Below are 19,193 nucleotides of genomic sequence, written 5' to 3'. Positions count from 1 at the left end.
GGAATCACCGTTTTGATGAAGAAATTAGGAATTTTGGATTCATCAAGAACAGCGATGAAGCTTGTGTGTATAAGAAAGCTAGTGGGAGCACCGTCACTTTCTTAGTATTGTATGTCGATGACATTCTACTATTTGGAAATGACATTCCAACCATGGAGAACACGCCTATATTTTGGGAATAAAGATCTATATCAAGGCGCTTGATAGGTTTAAACCAAAGTGCATACATTGACAAAGTCTTGAAGAGGTTCAAGATGGAGAACTCTAAGAAAGGTTTGGTACCTATTCAAAAGGGAACAATATTGAATGTGAATCAATGTCCAAGCTCAAAGGATGAGCAAGAAAGAACGAAAGGAATCCCATATGCCTTTGCTATAGGATCCATAATGTATGCAATGATATGCACTAGACCGGACGTGTCATGCGCTTTCAGCATGACAAGTAGATACCAGCAAAATCCAGGTAACGGTCATTGGGTGACTTTTAAAAATATATTGAAATACCTTAGGAGGACTAAGGATATATTTCTAATATATGGATCTGGTGAAGAAGAACTCGTTGTAAAGGGGTTATAGGGATGTGAGTTTAGGAATTTGTAGTAAAGGGTTACATGGATACGAGTTTCTAAACTGATCGAGATGGTTCTCGATCACAATCAGGGTAGCATTGTCCACTACAGAATCAGAATACATCGCTGCTTCATTGATTGAGATAATTCATATGGATCTACCACTTGAATTATTTCCGATCTAGGGGTAGTCCCTACCATTCAGGAACCCTAGAGATCTTTGTGATAACGATGGTACGATTGCTCAAATCAAGGAACCTCGTGTACAGTGGTCAGCTTAGAAGTGATGGGGAGCTCTGGTCGATTTTTGGCGACTTCATGAAACCCTGGAAGTTTCAACCTTCTACCTGGTATCGATCGATCTTGGCTAGCATCTAAGGGGCCAATCGTCCTTTACACGCTACACAATTGAAATCTTTCTAGGTTTTCCGTTTTCTAGGGTCCAGTTTTCTGTTTCGTTTGTTGTTCTAATTGACGACAGGGTGAGCGGCCGGTTTTCTTTATCAGTTAGTGTTAGGGTTCCGGCGTCCTTCTCCTTTGTCGCTGATTAGGTTGTATCCAGATTGGGTTATTTTCAGATTTGTTTCGTGTCGGCTGGTTTGTAATTCTGAATCTGTGCGAGTACAGATTAGGGTTACATGTGTTTGCTGCATTTACAAAGTTGCTGCATAGGTTTCGTTTGGTTCAATCTTTCTTGAACGAATTTCTGTTGACGGCTGCTAGGGTTTGTCAGGGTTCTGTTATTAATGGATGAACTCACGAAACCTGGTGGAAAGCCACCACTATCATTCAAAGAAATTGCGGATCAAATACTTGATGTTGATGGGAACAATATACAGCCAAGACGTGGTATAAACATTATCGATGAACTCACTAAGGTTACGGCACCAGTTCAGTTGGATAATCTGTTCTCGCCAATAACAGGTGTTCATGGAGTGAATTTTGTCAGCTGGTAAGGGGGTACAAAGTTTTCTGGGGCTGCGACTCCATTGGCTGGTAACTCGAATACAAGATTATCTGGGGTTGCAGAACTTTATCATTTGCTAAAGTAGTGAATAACGCAAAAGAGAATGTAAAGGTTAATTTTCGGATGATGGAATCTAGCGAGTCGGTTGATGGAGCTGATGTCGTTATTCCATTGTCTTCGGTTAAACAAGTTACTGACAGGTATGCTAACACTTTGTATGGATATTTTCTGGGTAAACGTCAGGCTTTTCCTGTGGTGGATTATTTTGAAAAGAACAACTGGGTTAAATATAGTCTCTCTAGACTAATGATGAATGCGAACGGGTTCTTTTTCTTTAAATTCAAAACAAAGGAAGCGATGGATAAAATGGTAGAGGATGGACCTTGGATGATTAGAAATGTTCCGATAATTTTGAAGGAGTGGTCGGCCTTTGTCAAGTTGGAAAAGGAAGATATTAAAGCTATCCCAGTTTGGGTCAAGATGCATGATGTGCCGTTAGCAGCATACACTGAGGACGGTCTTAGTTTGCTCGCTTCCAAGATAGGGGTACCTAAGATGCTAGATTCGTACACTACTACAATGTGTGCTGAGTCGTGGGGAAGAAGCAGTTATGCTAGAGCTCTCATTGAAATTCAAGCCGGGGCTGAGTTAAAGAGGAGTGTTACTGTTGCAATCCCATCTTTAGATGGTAATGGTCATTCAAAGGTGGAGGTAAAAATCGAATATGATTGGGAGCCTTTAAGATGCTCATCTTGTTGCGTGTTTGGTCATGAAGATAGCTCGTGCCCAAAGAACCCTCAGGTTGTTTCGAGTGGGGATTCTGGGAAGAAAATTGATGATTTTCAGGTTGTGGGTGCCAAGAAGAAGAAAACTACTAACCAAGGTCTTCATATGAAAAATCAGAAACCTAAGGTAGTGTATAGACTTGTTGTAAACCCTAAACCAAATTCGTCCTTGAGGAAGCCGATGAACTATCAGGTATCAACGTTAAACCCCTTTGATATCCTTAAGGACGATGATGGTGGTCAGGGAGGTAGTATTGTGGGTCGTATAGAGAAGAAGGCCAAGCAGACTAATGACAAGCGGGATTCAGATGAGGAGGAGGTCGTTGAAGTCTACAATGAAACTAATGAATTTATGACTTCGGGAACACATCCTTCATCGTCTAGAGCTCGGGCAAGCAACTCCTCCACAAAGGGTTCCAATAGCTAGACATGCTGTGATTCGAGTCAAGGGGTTGCCAGTTTGTGGCAATTTCATCTTTGATGATGGAGGTTGAGTCGTTTTTTGGTTTTTCGTGTTTTCGTCTTGCCTACTTTGTTTCATGATGTAATGTAGGCTAGGTTATGGGTTGTCTTAGAATTTTTGGTTTTGTTTTTGGTTTACATATACGGGGCATGTCCTGTATATGAATTAGTGTGGAACTCATCCTCACTACTTGTACTTTATTGGGATTGTTTTAATAGAATCACCGGGGTAACCCTTTACCCAAAAAAAAGGAACCTCGTGTACATCGAAAGACTAGGCACATTGAGCGGAGTTTCAACTACATAAGGGATGAAGTTGAAAAAGGGAAAGATATGTATTCGCAAAGTTCACACTGATCAAAATATTGCGGATCCACTCACGAAGCTCCTTAAATGGGCAAAGCATGAAGGGTCATACTTGTGCCTTAGGACTTCGATATTCTAGTGATTGGATTTGATCTATTTTGTATTTGGATGTTGGAACAACTGTTATTATGACTCTTGTACAGGGTATTTTGAGTTATGTTCCATTCTAGCATGTTTAAATCCATGAATAAGTTGCTTATTCTAAATGTCCGTAGTCGATCATACTTGTGGGAACAAATATGAATGCAAGACTATTATGAACTTGGATTGGTGGATATTCATTAGGTATGAATATAGAGCAAAGTGTTGCTGCCAAAGTTCATAGATATTTGTGGGATACAAATGTTGGACTGGCTCGCTCTCAAATCTTACTGCATGGAATCATTGGTGATTGATCATAAGTAAATTTGAGTAATGGAGAATATCATAGTATCCTCTGACCTGAGATACATATTGGGTCTTGATATTCACCAAATATTATACCTTGACTTATTTCTTCGTTGTTAGTAATATGACAGTACATAAGGCTAAGCTCAGGTGTGGTACAAGGTGATTGTGTGAGACGTATGTAGTCAAGAAGGGATTTGTTCCTCTTATTCGTTGAGAGTAAGATGTCTAAGGCCTGCTAAAGTTAAATCAACAGAGAGTGATCACTCTATGTCTCTGGATTTGACATGACATCTGTAACGAAAGGATAAATGATAGAATCACCTAAATCATATTCAGGTAAGGGACTTGAAGGAAATGATGTTATTGAATGGGACATATAGTCATACGTATTAGGGGTAGTAAACTATAGTTAGGTGGTCTTTACTACTTCCATCAATCTTCTATGTATCTTGTGCAAGTGGGAGATTGTTGGACTCTGTATGCCCAAGACACATATTAAATTGATGTAGCTAGTACGTTATGATCCAAGTCGAGTCATACCCAAATACAAGCTAGACAAACACTTAGAATATTTATTTGTGATATGATCAAACAAATAAATATTAACACTTAAAATATTTAGAAATCGGTTTTCTAAATAATTTCACTTGACAAACTAATAAGTTATATGGATAATTTATTTTGAGAGAATATTTTATTATGTTATTTAATGGGTTAAATAACTTAATAAAAGTTGTATAAGTCTTAAAACATGTGATGTTATAATTTTATAAAAGTTATAAAATTATATAAGACTTAAATTGTTATTATAAGAAAATTTTTGAATTTTTTTTATAAAAAATAAAGCTAGGCCGTCCCCCTTATGGGAACTCACAAAATGTTTTGGTCCAATGAGGTTACATGCACTTGCATGTGTTAGATGCTCTCTCATTGGGCAAGATGGGTGGCCAAGTTCTCTCTCATTCTTTTAAGACAAGTTGTTGCAAGACTAAAAGATGGATGATCATTGTAAAATTATGAACTTAAGAATACTAAAGATTTCTCTCTAGAAATCGGCCAACATATGGTGGATTTATATTTTTCTAAGTTTGTAATTTCTAGTGCAAGAATTCTCTAAAATTGTCTCTCATATTTTCGGCCAAGGTGGTGGTTTTATGAGGGATTTTCAAGTGAGTTTTGAGTATAAAATCCTAGCTAAACATAAAGTGTTTGTTGGAAGGCTTGGGGTATATAAGCTTGAGGTCTTCTACACTTGAAGGCAACCGTTCAAGAAGCATCATCTTCTTCATCTCCTTTACTCCTTGAAAGGTAGTATTCTAAACACCCTATGGTTGTGTTTTAATTTTTGATAGCATGCATGTTCGTATATGGATCCGGGGATTGGGTTTTACATATAAAATGGGTTTTATATCTTGTAAGTAACATGTTTTAAATAATATTTTCCGCTGCGTTTTTATTTTATATGGATAAAATACTTTGATAAACATGTGAAAAACCCAATAGAAACAACCCTTCTGAATCTCGCATGCTAAGGAAGTTGAATGATCCAAATTAAACCGAGTCTAGATGTTATTGGATCCGAATTCAACCTAGTATGGATGCTATCTGAATGTAGCCGACTCTAGATGCTATACGATTCATAGAACAACCATTCTGAATCTCGCATGCTAGGGAAGTTGAATGATCAAAATTTAATCGAGTCTGGATGAAACAAAATCCGGATAACACCCATTGTGAGTCCTTCTGTTTAGTGATGTTATAGGATCCCAATTCAACCGAGTATGAATGCTATCTTAATGTAGCCAACTCTAGATGCTATGCGATTCATAAAACAACCATTCTGAATCTCGCATGCTAGGGAAGTTGAATGATCCAAATTAAACCGAGTCTAGATGAAATAGAATCTAGATACTGCCAATTGCGAATCCTAGTGAATAGTGATGTTATAGGATCCGAATTCCACCGAGTATGGTGCTATCTGAATGTAGCCGACTCTGAATGCTATACGATTCGTAAAACAACCATACTAAATCTCGCATGCTAGGGAAGTTGAATGATCCAAATTTAACCGAGTCTGGATGAAACAAAATCCGGATAACACCCATTGTGAGTCTTTCTGATTATTGATGTTATAGGATTCGAAGTTAACCAAGTATGCATGTTGTTATGGGTCATTTTTTGATTGTATATATCCTGACTAATATCTTGCTTTTGGTTGTTTGCTTATGATCAGGATACAGGATACTGGTTTGGAATATTGGTAACATCCTGGGCGATATCCTGGTCTTAACTAAATAAACCACGTGCAGGTGAGAAGCTGTAAGTCACTAACGGTCAGATGGACTTCTTCTCCTAGAGACTCGGGCGAATTAGTTATTTGAGAGACGTTGGACCTGGAAGACCAGGTCTACAACGTTCAAGTAGAGAATATCCGTCGGATCCCGCTTTAATAGGATAGTTTGTTATATTTCTTTTACTATAAATAGATGGGGTGGGTCAGATTAAGGCACACAATTTCACACTTCACTCTTTCGCACACTTTAGCTTTCTAGCTTCTAGCAACCACTCTCCACCAACACTTGTACTTGAATTACATTGTAACACCTAGTTGATCCGCACTACATCCTGCACTGTATCCTGACATTTGAAGTAATAGAAGAACTAGGCAGCTGCGATTGTCAGCTCTCGAGGTTTTATGCCGGTGATCTAAATTGATCAAGGGCTTTCCTCGTACATCATGTGTCAACCTTTACTTTTTTGCTCATTGTTTGATTACAGATATAGCTCTATATCCTGAGCCATATCCTGAAACTGTTTTTGCAAACAACTCAATTAACATATTTTTTGAACACATTCTCTAAGCACACTACCTCACTTAACTAATTTGATCACTTAATTGCTTAGGTAATTTTTGACCAAAACAATTTGGTGCCCACCGTGGGGCAAGTGGTGCTATTTTTACTAAAAGCCTTTGCAAAATCGCTATTTGGTTTTCTGTTTTCAAAACTGTTTTCAATGGCCTCAATATCAAACATGAGCTCTTCCACCATGTCTGCTACAAAATCTACAACAATTGGTTCGGTGCTTCCACCACCTCCTCCGAGATCTCAAGCTTCTTCCCAAGGAACTGAAATTCATGTGGCTCGGGATGTTATTCCCACCCGCAATGTCCAGGGATCCGGTCCTGTTTTAGCTTCTAATGAGGAAATTCTAAGTTTGTTTGGTAGTGTACAGGAACAGATGAGGCAGCAGCAGGAAACTAATCAGATGCTGATGAGAGAGATACAACTCTTGAAGTCAAGCTCGAGCAGGCCTGCTGAAGATACTGTCACTCCCTTGCAGCCCAAGGCTTTGAACTTCAGTTCTGCAGTTTACACTGAGGACAATCGGGGAAATATTATACCTAGTCATTCCCAGAATCATACTCCTGAGATACCCTCTTCGGTCAGAGTGTCGACTGTGAGAAGCTCAGGATATGCTTCAGGATATGGCCAGAATCCCCAGATCGGTAATGTATCTAATAATAATAATACTCTTGCCACTAATGGTGTTGGATCTTTGCAGGATACAGGTGTGACGTCAGCATTATCTAGGGAGCTTCAGAAGTTAAAAGACATGATATCCAGTGTGCCTGGGGTGTTCCAGCCAATTCCAAAAGTATCCCAAGACAGTCACAGGATATCTCGGTTTGTGCACCCTATCTGTGACGCTGAAATCCCAAAAAGATTTCAAACCCCCAACATGAAGCTCTATGACGGAACTACGGATCCCGAAGAGCATATCGCCCAGTATAGGGAAAGGATGGAAATTAATCCCATTCCCCCAGATCTCAAAGAAGCATGCTTATGCAAGGGTTTCGGCTCTACCTTAACGGGATCAGCCTTAAAATGGCTGTTAAACATTCCTCCTCACTCAATTACTTCTTTTGCTCATTTAGTTAATCTATTCAATAGTCAATTTTCTTGCAGCCGGAGTTTTGAGAAATTAACCAGTGATCTTTACAGGATAACTCAAGGACCTCAGGAATCCTTGAGGGATTATGTGAACAAGTTTAGCCGGGAATCCTTGGATATCCCACATCTTGATGTCGCGACAGCTGTGCAGGCTTTCAAGATGGCATTGCAGAAAGATTCTCAATTTTACCAGGATCTTGTGATGAATCCCTGCTGGAACCTGGATGAAGCTCGTAACAGAGCATTGAGATACATTCGACTGGAGGAAGACAAAAGATGCAAGAGAGAATGAATTCGTCCACAACATATGAGTCGACCAACAGGAAATCAGAATCTTCATATAAACCATATCGCTCAAAGCCATATGGTAGAAATGATAGCAAAAAAGTCAATGCTGTCGAAGACGAGGATCCTGAAGAGTATCCTGAGCTGTCTGAATATTGTTTTTCTGTTAATATACCTGAATTGATGTATGCTATGCAGGGTTTAGGAGACAAAGCCAGGTTGCCTCGGAAGAATCAACAAAAATCTGATTGGAAGGATATGTCCAAGTGGTGTGCCTTCCATGAGGATTTCGGACATGTTACTGAGGATTGCATTGCCCTGAGGAAAGAAATAAGTTATCTTTTAAGCAAAGGATATCTGAAGGATCTTCTGGGAAGAAAGAAGAATAAGGGTCAGGATACTTAGAAGGATCCTGAACGAGCAGCATCACCTCCTGCCGATGCCAAGATAATTAACTTTATTTCAGGAGGATCCGACATTCGTGGGACATCATATTCTGCGGCCAAGAGACATGCAAAGTGTAACATTTGTGCTCGAAATCATTATGAACAGTTCAATTATCAATAAAAAATGTTATTTGATCCCAATGTTTGTTTCGTTGTGTTTTACATTTTTCATGTTTTGACTTTTGTTCGATTTTAAACTCTACATCGCTTTCTTGAGAATTATACGCAAACTGGTGCGTAAACGTACTCAGTTTAATGCGACAAATACTCTGGAACATCAACATATACTCAACATACCTTAAATAACCTTTACATAACTTAGAAATAAGTTTTGAAGGCTTTGGTATAGCAAAAACAAGTTAATTCGCTTATAGGGACTAAACTTGACAAACTGCGAAAGTATGCCAATTTGAACTGTAACAAACATTCCGGAACATGTCCATAAGTTAAACATACCATAAATATCCTTTACATAGCTTAGAAATAGGCTTTGAGGGGTTTGGTATGCTAAAACAAACTTTTGGATCATTCAGGGGCTAAAAGTGTCAAAAAGTGCACAAGTTTGCACTTTCGCGCATAACTTACGTTCTGAATACATACGGACATCCAAAAATTTATGTAAGCATCCTTATATTATGCCTTAGTGTTTGGCATGAGAAAAATCCATTCGTCGCGTCATTTGGATCGTCTTTTGCGCTTATGCGCATTCCGTCGTAATTAACTGAACAACGCGATCGTACGGCCAAACGAACCAACATCCGACATATTTTTGAGCATGTTTCATGTCCACAATGTTTAGACATCATTTTAGGGCCTTAAAGTTGGCTTTACGGGCCTTAGAAGTGTTGAAAATGGCTTAAATACGCAACAGGGACTAAAACTGTAATTTCTGAATGTTTGTGCGGATCAGACAAGGCCAGGCGGCCCGCCTGAGTTTTGTGTGAATCCTGACGTGGGCCGCATCAGACAAACAGACCAGATTCAATGTTTTCTGATCCACTTGCAATGGCCTTTCGATCACCCAAAGGGCAACGACACGTGTCAAATTCCTATGGTGGGGGCAAAATAAGCTACCACAACTTTGCGACAAGTGTAAGCGGCACGTTATTCAAGAAACGATCCTAACGGTCTTGCTTTTCCTATAAATACCCCCCCCCCCTTTTGGTTAAATACCCACAAAATCTGATCTAAAGCTCTAAGTTGAGGCCTTTGCTTCATACCTGAGCTCCTGGATCGAGATTAGCTTTCGGGGACCTTTCGTAAGTGTTCTTTCGTTCTTTTATTCGCTTTTCGTGTACGAAAGTCAAAGTTTTGTTTGACTTTCTGCGTTGACCAGCCTATGGTCAACACGAAGTTCGTTGGAACTTCATAACGTGAGCGTGATCACGATGGTTATAGTCCGTAGTGACTATACCTACTGATTACCACGTTATCTAGGCTCAGTGACGAGTCGTAGTTTCGGCCAAAATGAGCATTCTTGCGTATTTTGTAACCAAACTACTCGTGGGTATCCAAACCGTTTTTTTTGATACCAAACCTGTTTTCTAAACTTAGTTAAGCATGTTCTAACATGCTTAGCTCGTCACTTTTAGTTTAGTGCTTATATAGGGTCGTAAGGTAAGCGATCTAAACAATCGCTTACACTTTTGAACCCGACCCATTTGGTCGATCATTAGGATCCGACCAAACACATTAGGTGACCATAGCTGTAACCTTCCGAGGTTATACCTTATGGTCACGATGTTAGGCGTTCCAAACACGTTCTACGCGAACGACGCGTTAAGGTAGCATAAGCTACCTAAACGGGTCGTAATGGGTCGTAAGCACTTAGGTTAGGTTTCATTTCAGTATGTAGGCTTTGTTAAACCATATTACACGAGTCTCCATACTCGTTTGGTTTACGAACCCGCATACTATCCGATCCTCCGATTTAGGTCCGGTGTATTAACATAGCTACCTATTAGGTACCGTTTGATATTCCGTGATCTCTAGCATTATTTGGTTATTATACAAGAACTTCAAAGCAATCTCAGGTGAGTAGATAGAACCCCATCTTTTACATGTTCTCGAGGAGTTTATGTGAGTACATTGAACCCCTCTTTTACTGTTTTCCAAACTGTTTTGGGGTGAAACACATGTGCCTACTTGTTACTTTCATGCTTTCCTGTTTTCATATCATATACTTGCTATGTTCTTTAGTACACTGATTAGTACATGATTTACATTACATTATTCTGATACATATGTTTACTTAGCATATTAAGCACATTGTTTTACATTACCTTTTCTGCTATGTATGTTGACTGAGCATGCTAGCACATTGATTTACATGACTTTTATGCTATGTATGCCCATTGTGTGCGTACTTAGTACATCATTTTACACTACATTTTATGCTATGTATGCCCATTGTGTGCGTACTCAGTACAATTATTCATCACATGCCTACATTTTGGTATGACACCGATCATGCCGCCCGTTAGTAGGTAGTGGTACCATAGGAATTGACAACTCCCGTTCCGGACATCCTGGGTTGGTTTGGATGAAAGGAATGACCGAATTCAATACACATAACTTAGATAAACCTTTAATTTGTTTAAGGGTTTATCACCACAGTCTCAAGGCTTGGATGTATGCATTTTCACAATAACGCATAAATGTTTGTATCAGTATAGCATGCATTTGTTCCACAAAACATAACTTTGATTTAAACCATGTTTTACTTCGATACCTTGTTTTTTTTTGGGCATTTTACATATGGTTTAGTTGATACATTTCACTTACCATACATGATGTATTTTGGGTACACATTACATGATCTACATTAAACATAAACATTTTGACATTGATATACATATTTGGTGGTTTACATTGAACATAGACATTTCGATACGGTTTACACAATAACACTTGACAATTGATTTATACATGAACAATTTACATGGTGGTTGGTTTGGGTAAAAGATTTGAGTAACGAAACGAGTGTAATACGATACAAACATGGTGGATACGCCGCTGGTACTTCCTATATATAAGTGTTTGTAGAATATTACATATCGTTGCGTTATCTAAATCATTTCAGTTTAGACATATTACATTTTACACAAACAACATATTCTTCACAAGACATTATTTTTACCAACAACTTATCTTATTCAACTCATTTTACTTGGTTATTCGTTTAACCTTACATTCATCTATACATATCATCTGGTTTTATCGTTTTTCAAATGATTTACAAGACAAAACAATTTACAAGGTTCATGACTGACTGTTATTAAACGTTTTCTTTAAACTCAAAGTCATGAATCCCATTTTCACAAAACCTATGTATCTCACAGGCATTTTTATGCTGACGTACCTACTTTCATATGTGTTTTCAGGAGCTGTCGCTTAGGATGATGAATGTGGCACTAGGGCGGACCTGTACCTTAGAGACATAAAACGAAGATAGACTAGTTTAATTATGTTATAAACACTTTATTTCCTATTTTGAAACGATGTAACACTCGTGTTTAATAAATAAAATATAAAGTTTATATGCCATAGTTGTGAAACAATTAATTCTGTCCCAACACTCCCCGGCGTTTCCGCCGCGGTTGCATGTTATACGCGGCCGGGGTGTGACACAAAGGAAGCTAAAGCTGAAAGAGGGGAAAGACCAACCAGGATGACGACCCTCACGACTGATAAAGTGATCACTTTTGATAGTGATGACAGGAATACTGTCCAGGATCCTCACCATGATGCTCTAGTAATAACATTATATGTGGCTAACCATTTTGTACGCAGGATATTGGTGGACAATGGAAGCTCCGTCAACATAATCCAACTAGAAACATTGAAAAGAATGAATGTATCTCCAATGGATATTACTTCAAAATCCATTGTGCTTGTCGGCTTTAGTGGAGAAGCCAGGAATACCGTGGGAGAGATCAAATTACCAGTATATGTTGAAGGGGTCAATTCAATACAGCGCTTCTGTGTGATGGACTCCTTATCCTGCTACAATATCATATTGGGCAGGCCATGGATCCATGATATGAAAGCCGTGCCGTCAACTTATCATCAGTGCATCAAGATCCCTACTCCTTGGGGGGTTGTCAGGGTTGATAGTGATTAGCAGGAGGCGAAGGAATGCTACTCATCCTCAATGAAATCCTCGACTAAGCCTAATGCAGCATAGCAATTAAAGATGCGGGCCCAGGATATCGTGGAGGCTTCGGAGCAGGATGTAAAGAAAATTATCCTGGATCAAGATAATCCGGATATCTCGGTGCTCGTAGGGACCAATATCCCTCAGGATATTGAAAACCAATTAACTCACTTTTTGAAATGCAGGATGTCGACATTCGCATGGAAACATGAGGATATGACAGGTATTTCCAAGGATATTATAACACATAAGGTTGATATTGACAGGTCGTTTAAGTCTGTCCAACAGAAAAGAAGGAAGTTTGCTCCAGAACGAAACATAATTATTCAAGAAGAGGTTGAAAGATTATTAAAGTCCAAGATGATCAGGGAAGTCAAATTTCCTAAATGGCTGGCTAATGTGGTTGTGGTGCAAAAGAAAAACGGGAAATGGAGAGTTTGTGTTGATTATACAGACATAAACAAAGCATGTCCTAAAGACCCATTCCCTCTACCTCATATCGACTAAATGGTGGATGCAACTGCCGGCCATGAGATGCTGACCTTCATGGATGCATCCTCAGGATTCCAGCAGATCCAAATGGAACCTTCAGACCAGGAGGATACTGCTTTTATGACACCAACAGGTATTTATTGTTATACTGCTATGCCTTTTGGTTTGAAAAATGCAGGTGCAACATACCAAAGACTGGTGAACATGCCGTTTAAAGACAAACTAGGGGACACCATGGAGGTGTACATTGATGACATGGTAGTGAAATCTAAGAAGGCTGAGGATCACCTCTAGGATATTAAAGGAGCATTTGATATCCTGGATCAGTATAACATGAAGCTAAATCCTGCCAAGTGCCATTTTGGAGTGGGGGCAGGAAAGTTTTTAGGATACATGGTGACTAAAAGGGGTATAGAAGCAAGTCCAGGGCAGATAAAAGATATCTTGGATATCAAGTCTCCTTCAAACATGAAGGATGTTCAGCGATTAACAGGCCATGTAGCAGCGTTGAACAGGTTTATTTCAAGATCCTCAGAAAAGTGTAAGGAATTTTACGACATCCTAAAAAAGAATAAGAAGTTCGAATGGGGAGCAAAGCATGAAGCAGTCTTGTAGGATTTGAAGCAGTATCTTTCAACCGCACCCTTATTGATGAAGCCTGAGGATGGTGAACCATTATCCCTGTATCTTGCAGTATCTAGGAATGCAGTAAGTGCTGTTCTTGTAAAGGATCATGAAGGTCAGCAGTATCATGTTTATTATGTTAGTAAAAGTATATTAGATGCTGAAACTAGGTATTCTTTCCTAGAAAAGTTAATATTAGCCCTAGTTATGGCATCAACAAAACTTAGACATTATTTTGAGACACATAGAATTCATGTTAAAACCAACTATCCTGTTAAAAACGTGCTAAGGAAACCCGAGATGTCTGGTAGGATGGCTAAGTGGTCAGTGAAACTAAGTGCTTTTGATCTAGTTGTTTTGGTCAAAAATTACCGAAGCAATTAAGTGATCAAATTAGTTAAGTGAGGTAGTGTGCTAAAAAGTGTGTTGAAAATATGTTGGTTAAGTTGTTTAGAAAAACAGTATTCAGGATACGGCTCAGGATATTGAGCTGTATCTACGATCAAACAATGAGCAAAAAGTAAAGGGGTTGACACGAGATGTACTAGGAAAGCCCTTGATCAATCTAGATCTCCGGCATAAAACCTCAGGAGCTGACAATCGTAGCTGCCTTGTTCTTCTTACTTCAAACTTCAGGATACAGTGCAGGATGTGGTGCGGATCGACTAAGTGTTACAGTATGATTTGGATACAAGTGTGGTGATCGTAGTAAGCTAGAGAGTGAAAGTGTACGAGAGTGTTAGTGAAAAATTGTGTGCCTTAAACTGATCCGCCCCCATCTATTTATGGTAAAGATAAAGCAACTAACTATCCTCTAAAACCGGGATCCAACGAATATTCCTCAGCCGAACGTTGTAGACCCAGTCTTTCGGGTTCAACGTCTCTCCCTTAACAGATACGCCCGAGTCTTGAGGAGAAGAAGTCCAATTGACCGTTAGCAAGTTCCAACCTCTAAACTGCACATGATTAATTCAATATACCTCGGGATATTATTAGTAATATCCCGTCCAGTATCCTGATTACAAATAAACAATCATAATCAGAATATTAGTCAAGATATACGTTCAGAAAATGGCCCATAACTGTAACAACCCTCATTAAAAATTACTATTTCTTATGATTTATTGTCCAATAGGAAACCCTAATTAAGATCCTCAAGTGATTCTGCACAAACCCTAAAATTTTCAGAACAATCAGAATTAGGATCAGGGCCCCTAAAACTCAGGGGGGGGGGGTATTCCCTACTTGCCGATTATCCACATAACTCGTTGTAGAAATCTAAATGGTCAAAACCGTCGACTCACCAAGGCTAGTTGGACACGTGGCTACCCTATGATAGGATATGACCCGTTGCGTCACGCGAAGCCCATAGGTGACCCCGTCGCGTCACGTGAGGGGGGTCAAAATTCGGGTATAAATAGAGGGCATTGGCACTTGATTTCTGGCACAAAAACGATGGAAAAATTCAGTGTACACGCTGAGTTATAGCAGAAATACTCCACAACACACACGATTCACGAATCGCTGCCGCAATCAGGGTAATAACTCGATCGCTGCTACGATTCAACGTCCGATCGATTGAAACTATCAAACGATTGTTTAAGTGCTGCTCAAACTGAGTTTATACTTTGTTATTCGTCGTGATTTCGACTTGAATATTTGAGTATTATCCAATTTCGGACTATGCTCTGTTATTCGTTGTGAATCCGCTGAATTGTTAAGTATTGCACTTTGTTAATCGTTGTGAGGGTTTAATCTCATGAATTGTCGTAAATGCTGTATTGGTTACTTACCTAATTTCGTGTGCATTAGAATATTAGGCTTATCAGTAGGCTAAACTCTATCCCATACCCTTACAATCAAAGAAGATAAGCAAACCGAGCAAAGCAAAAGCAAAGGTGAGTTCACAAACTTTCTACAAGGCACGGCCATCCTCCAGAGGTAGGATGCCACTCCAATAATCTTCGCACACATTCCTGTAGGGCCGCGACACGATGCGATACGATACGATACGATACGACGCGATACGAATACTAACCTTCGCACACATGTCTGGGAGACCGCGATACGGGCAAGTAAGCCAGTGAACCAACTGTGAATTCACTCAACTTTGTTGTTGACTCGTTGTTACATGCCTTGCAGGTCGTTAGGTCCCTAGCTTAAGGAGGTTGCACAAGGAGGCGTGGTCGTTGTGGGAAAACTTATATTAAACTTATGTTTTGCTTCCGCTGTAAAACTATGTTTCGACACCAATTGTATTGTGTTGGATTTTATAAATAAACTACATGCTTGTTCAATATGATTGGTGGCTATGATCCTGGGCATGTCACGCCTCCAAGGCGGGGTGGGGTTTTGGAGGGGTGTGACAGAGTGGTATCAGAGCCATTGGTTATAGTGAACTTGGTTTTAAAATGGGAAAAGCTTTTTGATAAAATTGGACTATAACCTGTACAGTAATCCGCAACGATGCTTCTCTCCAAGTGCAAGACTCAATACTTTACTGTGTTATTTATTTTAAGTGTTACAGCTAAGGATTAAGTCTTCCCTAAGTATTTCATGTATCCAACTTTAAGAAATATCTATCTGACGAATAGCTGGTAGTACCTCTTTAAGACATATAAGTGAATGAAAAATTTAAAGATTTGTTGAGAAACCACTTTAGATAAAAGACAGGTTAAGTTTCTCGAGCATAAAAGATTAGTACTGGTATCCTTACTTATTCGAATAAATCTCGAGGACGAGATTTAAATAAGGTGGAGAGAATGTAACAACCCTCATTAAAAATTACTATTTCTTATGATTTATTGTCCAATAGGAAACCCTAATTAAGATCCTCAAGTGATTCTGCACAAACCCTAAAATTTTCAGAACAATCAGAATTAGGATCAGGGCCCCTAAAACTCAGGGGGGGTATTCCCTACTTGCCGATTATCCACATAACTCGTTGTAGAAATCTAAATGGTCAAAACCGTCGACTCACCAAGGCTAGTTGGACACGTGGCTACCCTATGATAGGATATGACCCGTTGCGTCACGCGAAGCCCATAGGTGACCCCGTCGCGTCACGTGAGGGGGGTCAAAATTCGGGTATAAATAGAGGGCATTGGCACTTGATTTCTGGCACAAAAACGATGGAAAAATTCAGTGTACACGCTGAGTTATAGCAGAAATACTCCACAACACACACGATTCACGAATCGCTGCCGCAATCAGGGTAATAACTCGATCGTTGCTACGATTCAACGTCCGATCGATTGAAACTATCAAACGATTGTTTAAGTGCTGCTCAAACTGAGTTTATACTTTGTTATTCGTCGTGATTTCGACTTGAATATTTGAGTATTATCCAATTTCGGACTATGCTCTGTTATTCGTTGTGAATCCGCTGAATTGTTAAGTATTGCACTTTGTTAATCGTTGTGAGGGTTTAATCTCGTGAATTGTCGTAAATGTTGTATTGGTTACTTACCTAATTTCGTGTGCATTAGAATATTAGGCTTATCAGTAGGCTAAACTCTATCCCATACCCTTACAATCAAAGAAGATAAGCAAACCGAGCAAAGCAAAAGCAAAGGTGAGTTCACAAACTTTCTACAAGGCACGGCCATCCTCCAGAGGTAGGATGCCACTCCAATAATCTTCGCACACATTCCTGTAGGGCCGCGACACGATGCGATACGATACGATACGATACGACGCGATACGAATACTAACCTTCGCACACATGTCTGGGAGACCGCGATACGGGCAAGTAAGCCAGTGAACCAACTGTGAATTCACTCAACTTTGTTGTTGACTCGTTGTTACATGCCTTGCAGGTCGTTAGGTCCCTAGCTTAAGGAGGTTGCACAAGGAGGCGTGGTCGTTGTGGGAAAACTTATATTAAACTTATGTTTTGCTTCCGCTGTAAAACTATGTATTGACAACAATTGTATTGTGTTGGATTTTATAAATAAACTACATACTTGTTCAATATGATTGGTGGCTATGATCCTGGGCATGTCACGCCTCCAAGGCGGGGTGGGGTTTTGGAGGGGTGTGACAATAGCAATTGTCCCCAAAATATATCTGTTGGTATACCAACTCCAACGGATATATTTTAAGATTTATTCCGTGTATCGAGGTAATTAAACCAGAATGACCCTTGAAGTGACATTGTGCAACTCCCAACGCGTTTTTCACTCAATGGCTATCCATTTAGCCCCTATATCTTCTCTCTTTCTTGTTGATATACCATCATCTCTCTCATAATTCTCAGGTACTTCTCTCTTTCTATCTCTTAACTTTTTTCGTTCAAATTTTCCAATGGCCACCAGAACACGTTCCCACTCCGGCGAGTCTACTTCGTCGTTCGTTAACCAGAACTTGCTGAAAAACCCCGAGAAGGAGGTGTGCTCCTTCGATAACGCAGATATCAACGCGTTAAGAACCTCTGGTGCTTTTTCCGACACAACAATTATCCGTCCATTCGACCGGAGCATTCGTTCCGACGTATGTTCCGAGGATTGGATCTGCTTCTCATCATATCCTTTTTCTCTTGGTCTCCGATATCCATTCCCGGAGTTCATCATGGAGTTCTTTCGGATTACCGGTCTCTGCTTTGCTCAGACGATGCCTATGGTCTAGAGAGTGCTGATTGTGCTTAACCAAATCAAAACCCTTCACATCCCCGATCTTTGTATCGAAGACCTTCCTCTTGCTTACCGCCTCCGATCTCACGGCAATAGTCGCTTCTTGCTTTTTTCAACCTCTAGCAATCCCCTCATCCTCAAAGCTTCAAAAAACGAGGATGGGTGGCAACGAAAATTCTTCTTTGTTAGACGGGATTCCATTCCCGAGGGCAAAAGCCTTCCGGTGAAATGGTTGACCTCCGGTAGGGTTTAGGGTTTTTAGATATCCCCAAACATATCCTGGTAATGTATCCTGACTTATATCCTGACTTCTCTTTTTTGCAGCAAACTTCAAAGAGTTAGCTCCTCCCTCTGAAGAATCTCAAGAACGAATCAACCGGATCTACCAGTTGCCTGATTGTGACAGATCCTTTTAACAGCATCTTCCGAGTTCAAGCCAGTATTCCTCGTTAGACATGTCAGGTAAGAATCTCATATATTTTGCACATTTAATAATATAAAAGTAAGAGACAAGAGTAAAGTTTTAGATGTCTTCCCTGTTTAGCAGCACCAGTCAAAGCTCCAGAGATCTTTGATCTCGACGAATTGGACAGTTATGCCATTCTTGTTCAAGTGAAGAAAGAACCCATCAAACCTGCTTCTACCTCCAAACCAGCATCCGATCCTAAATCGGCAGTTGTTCCCAAGCCTTCTCCTGCTACCAAGCCACGTGCCTCAAGTTCCCGAAAAAGAAAGGAAACTGACTCTCCTGCCTCATCTGAAACCTTCCCCTTTGAGAACCACGGGTTTGTTGAGTCTAGTGGCTTCATGACTGGCTTTCTTAATCAGGTTCGTATCCTTAACCTATATCCTGCAACATATACTGGTTATTACATATATATATATTGATGCCTGTGCTTTCGGTTGTAGGGTCTGGAACGTCTCATGTTCCTCTACGAGGATGCTTGTGGGCTGAACAAGATGCTGGAGATCAAGCTCAAAAAAGCTGAAGAAACCATTGCTGACCAAGGGATGATCGCCAAGGTACAATCTCAGCATTATGAAGACAAATTCAAAGCCGTGACCCAA

The 19,193-nt window shown here is 39.9% G+C and overlaps 1 protein-coding gene across 1 annotated transcript; it reads left to right on the top strand.

Annotated features, from left to right (window-relative positions):
• Positions 1-1,661: 1,661 nt before the first annotated feature.
• LOC110913946 lies at positions 1,662-2,747 on the top strand. Its single transcript, XM_022158763.1, has one exon. The coding sequence runs from the start codon at positions 1,662-1,664 to the stop codon at positions 2,745-2,747; it is 1,086 nt and encodes a 361-aa protein (XP_022014455.1).
• The last annotated feature ends 16,446 nt before the right edge of the window (positions 2,748-19,193 follow it).

The sequence above is a fragment of the Helianthus annuus genome, chromosome 15 (assembly GCF_002127325.2).
Source record: "Helianthus annuus cultivar XRQ/B chromosome 15, HanXRQr2.0-SUNRISE, whole genome shotgun sequence".
NCBI classification, from domain to species: domain Eukaryota; kingdom Viridiplantae; phylum Streptophyta; class Magnoliopsida; order Asterales; family Asteraceae; genus Helianthus; species Helianthus annuus.
This window is presented reverse-complemented; position numbering and strand designations above follow the sequence as displayed.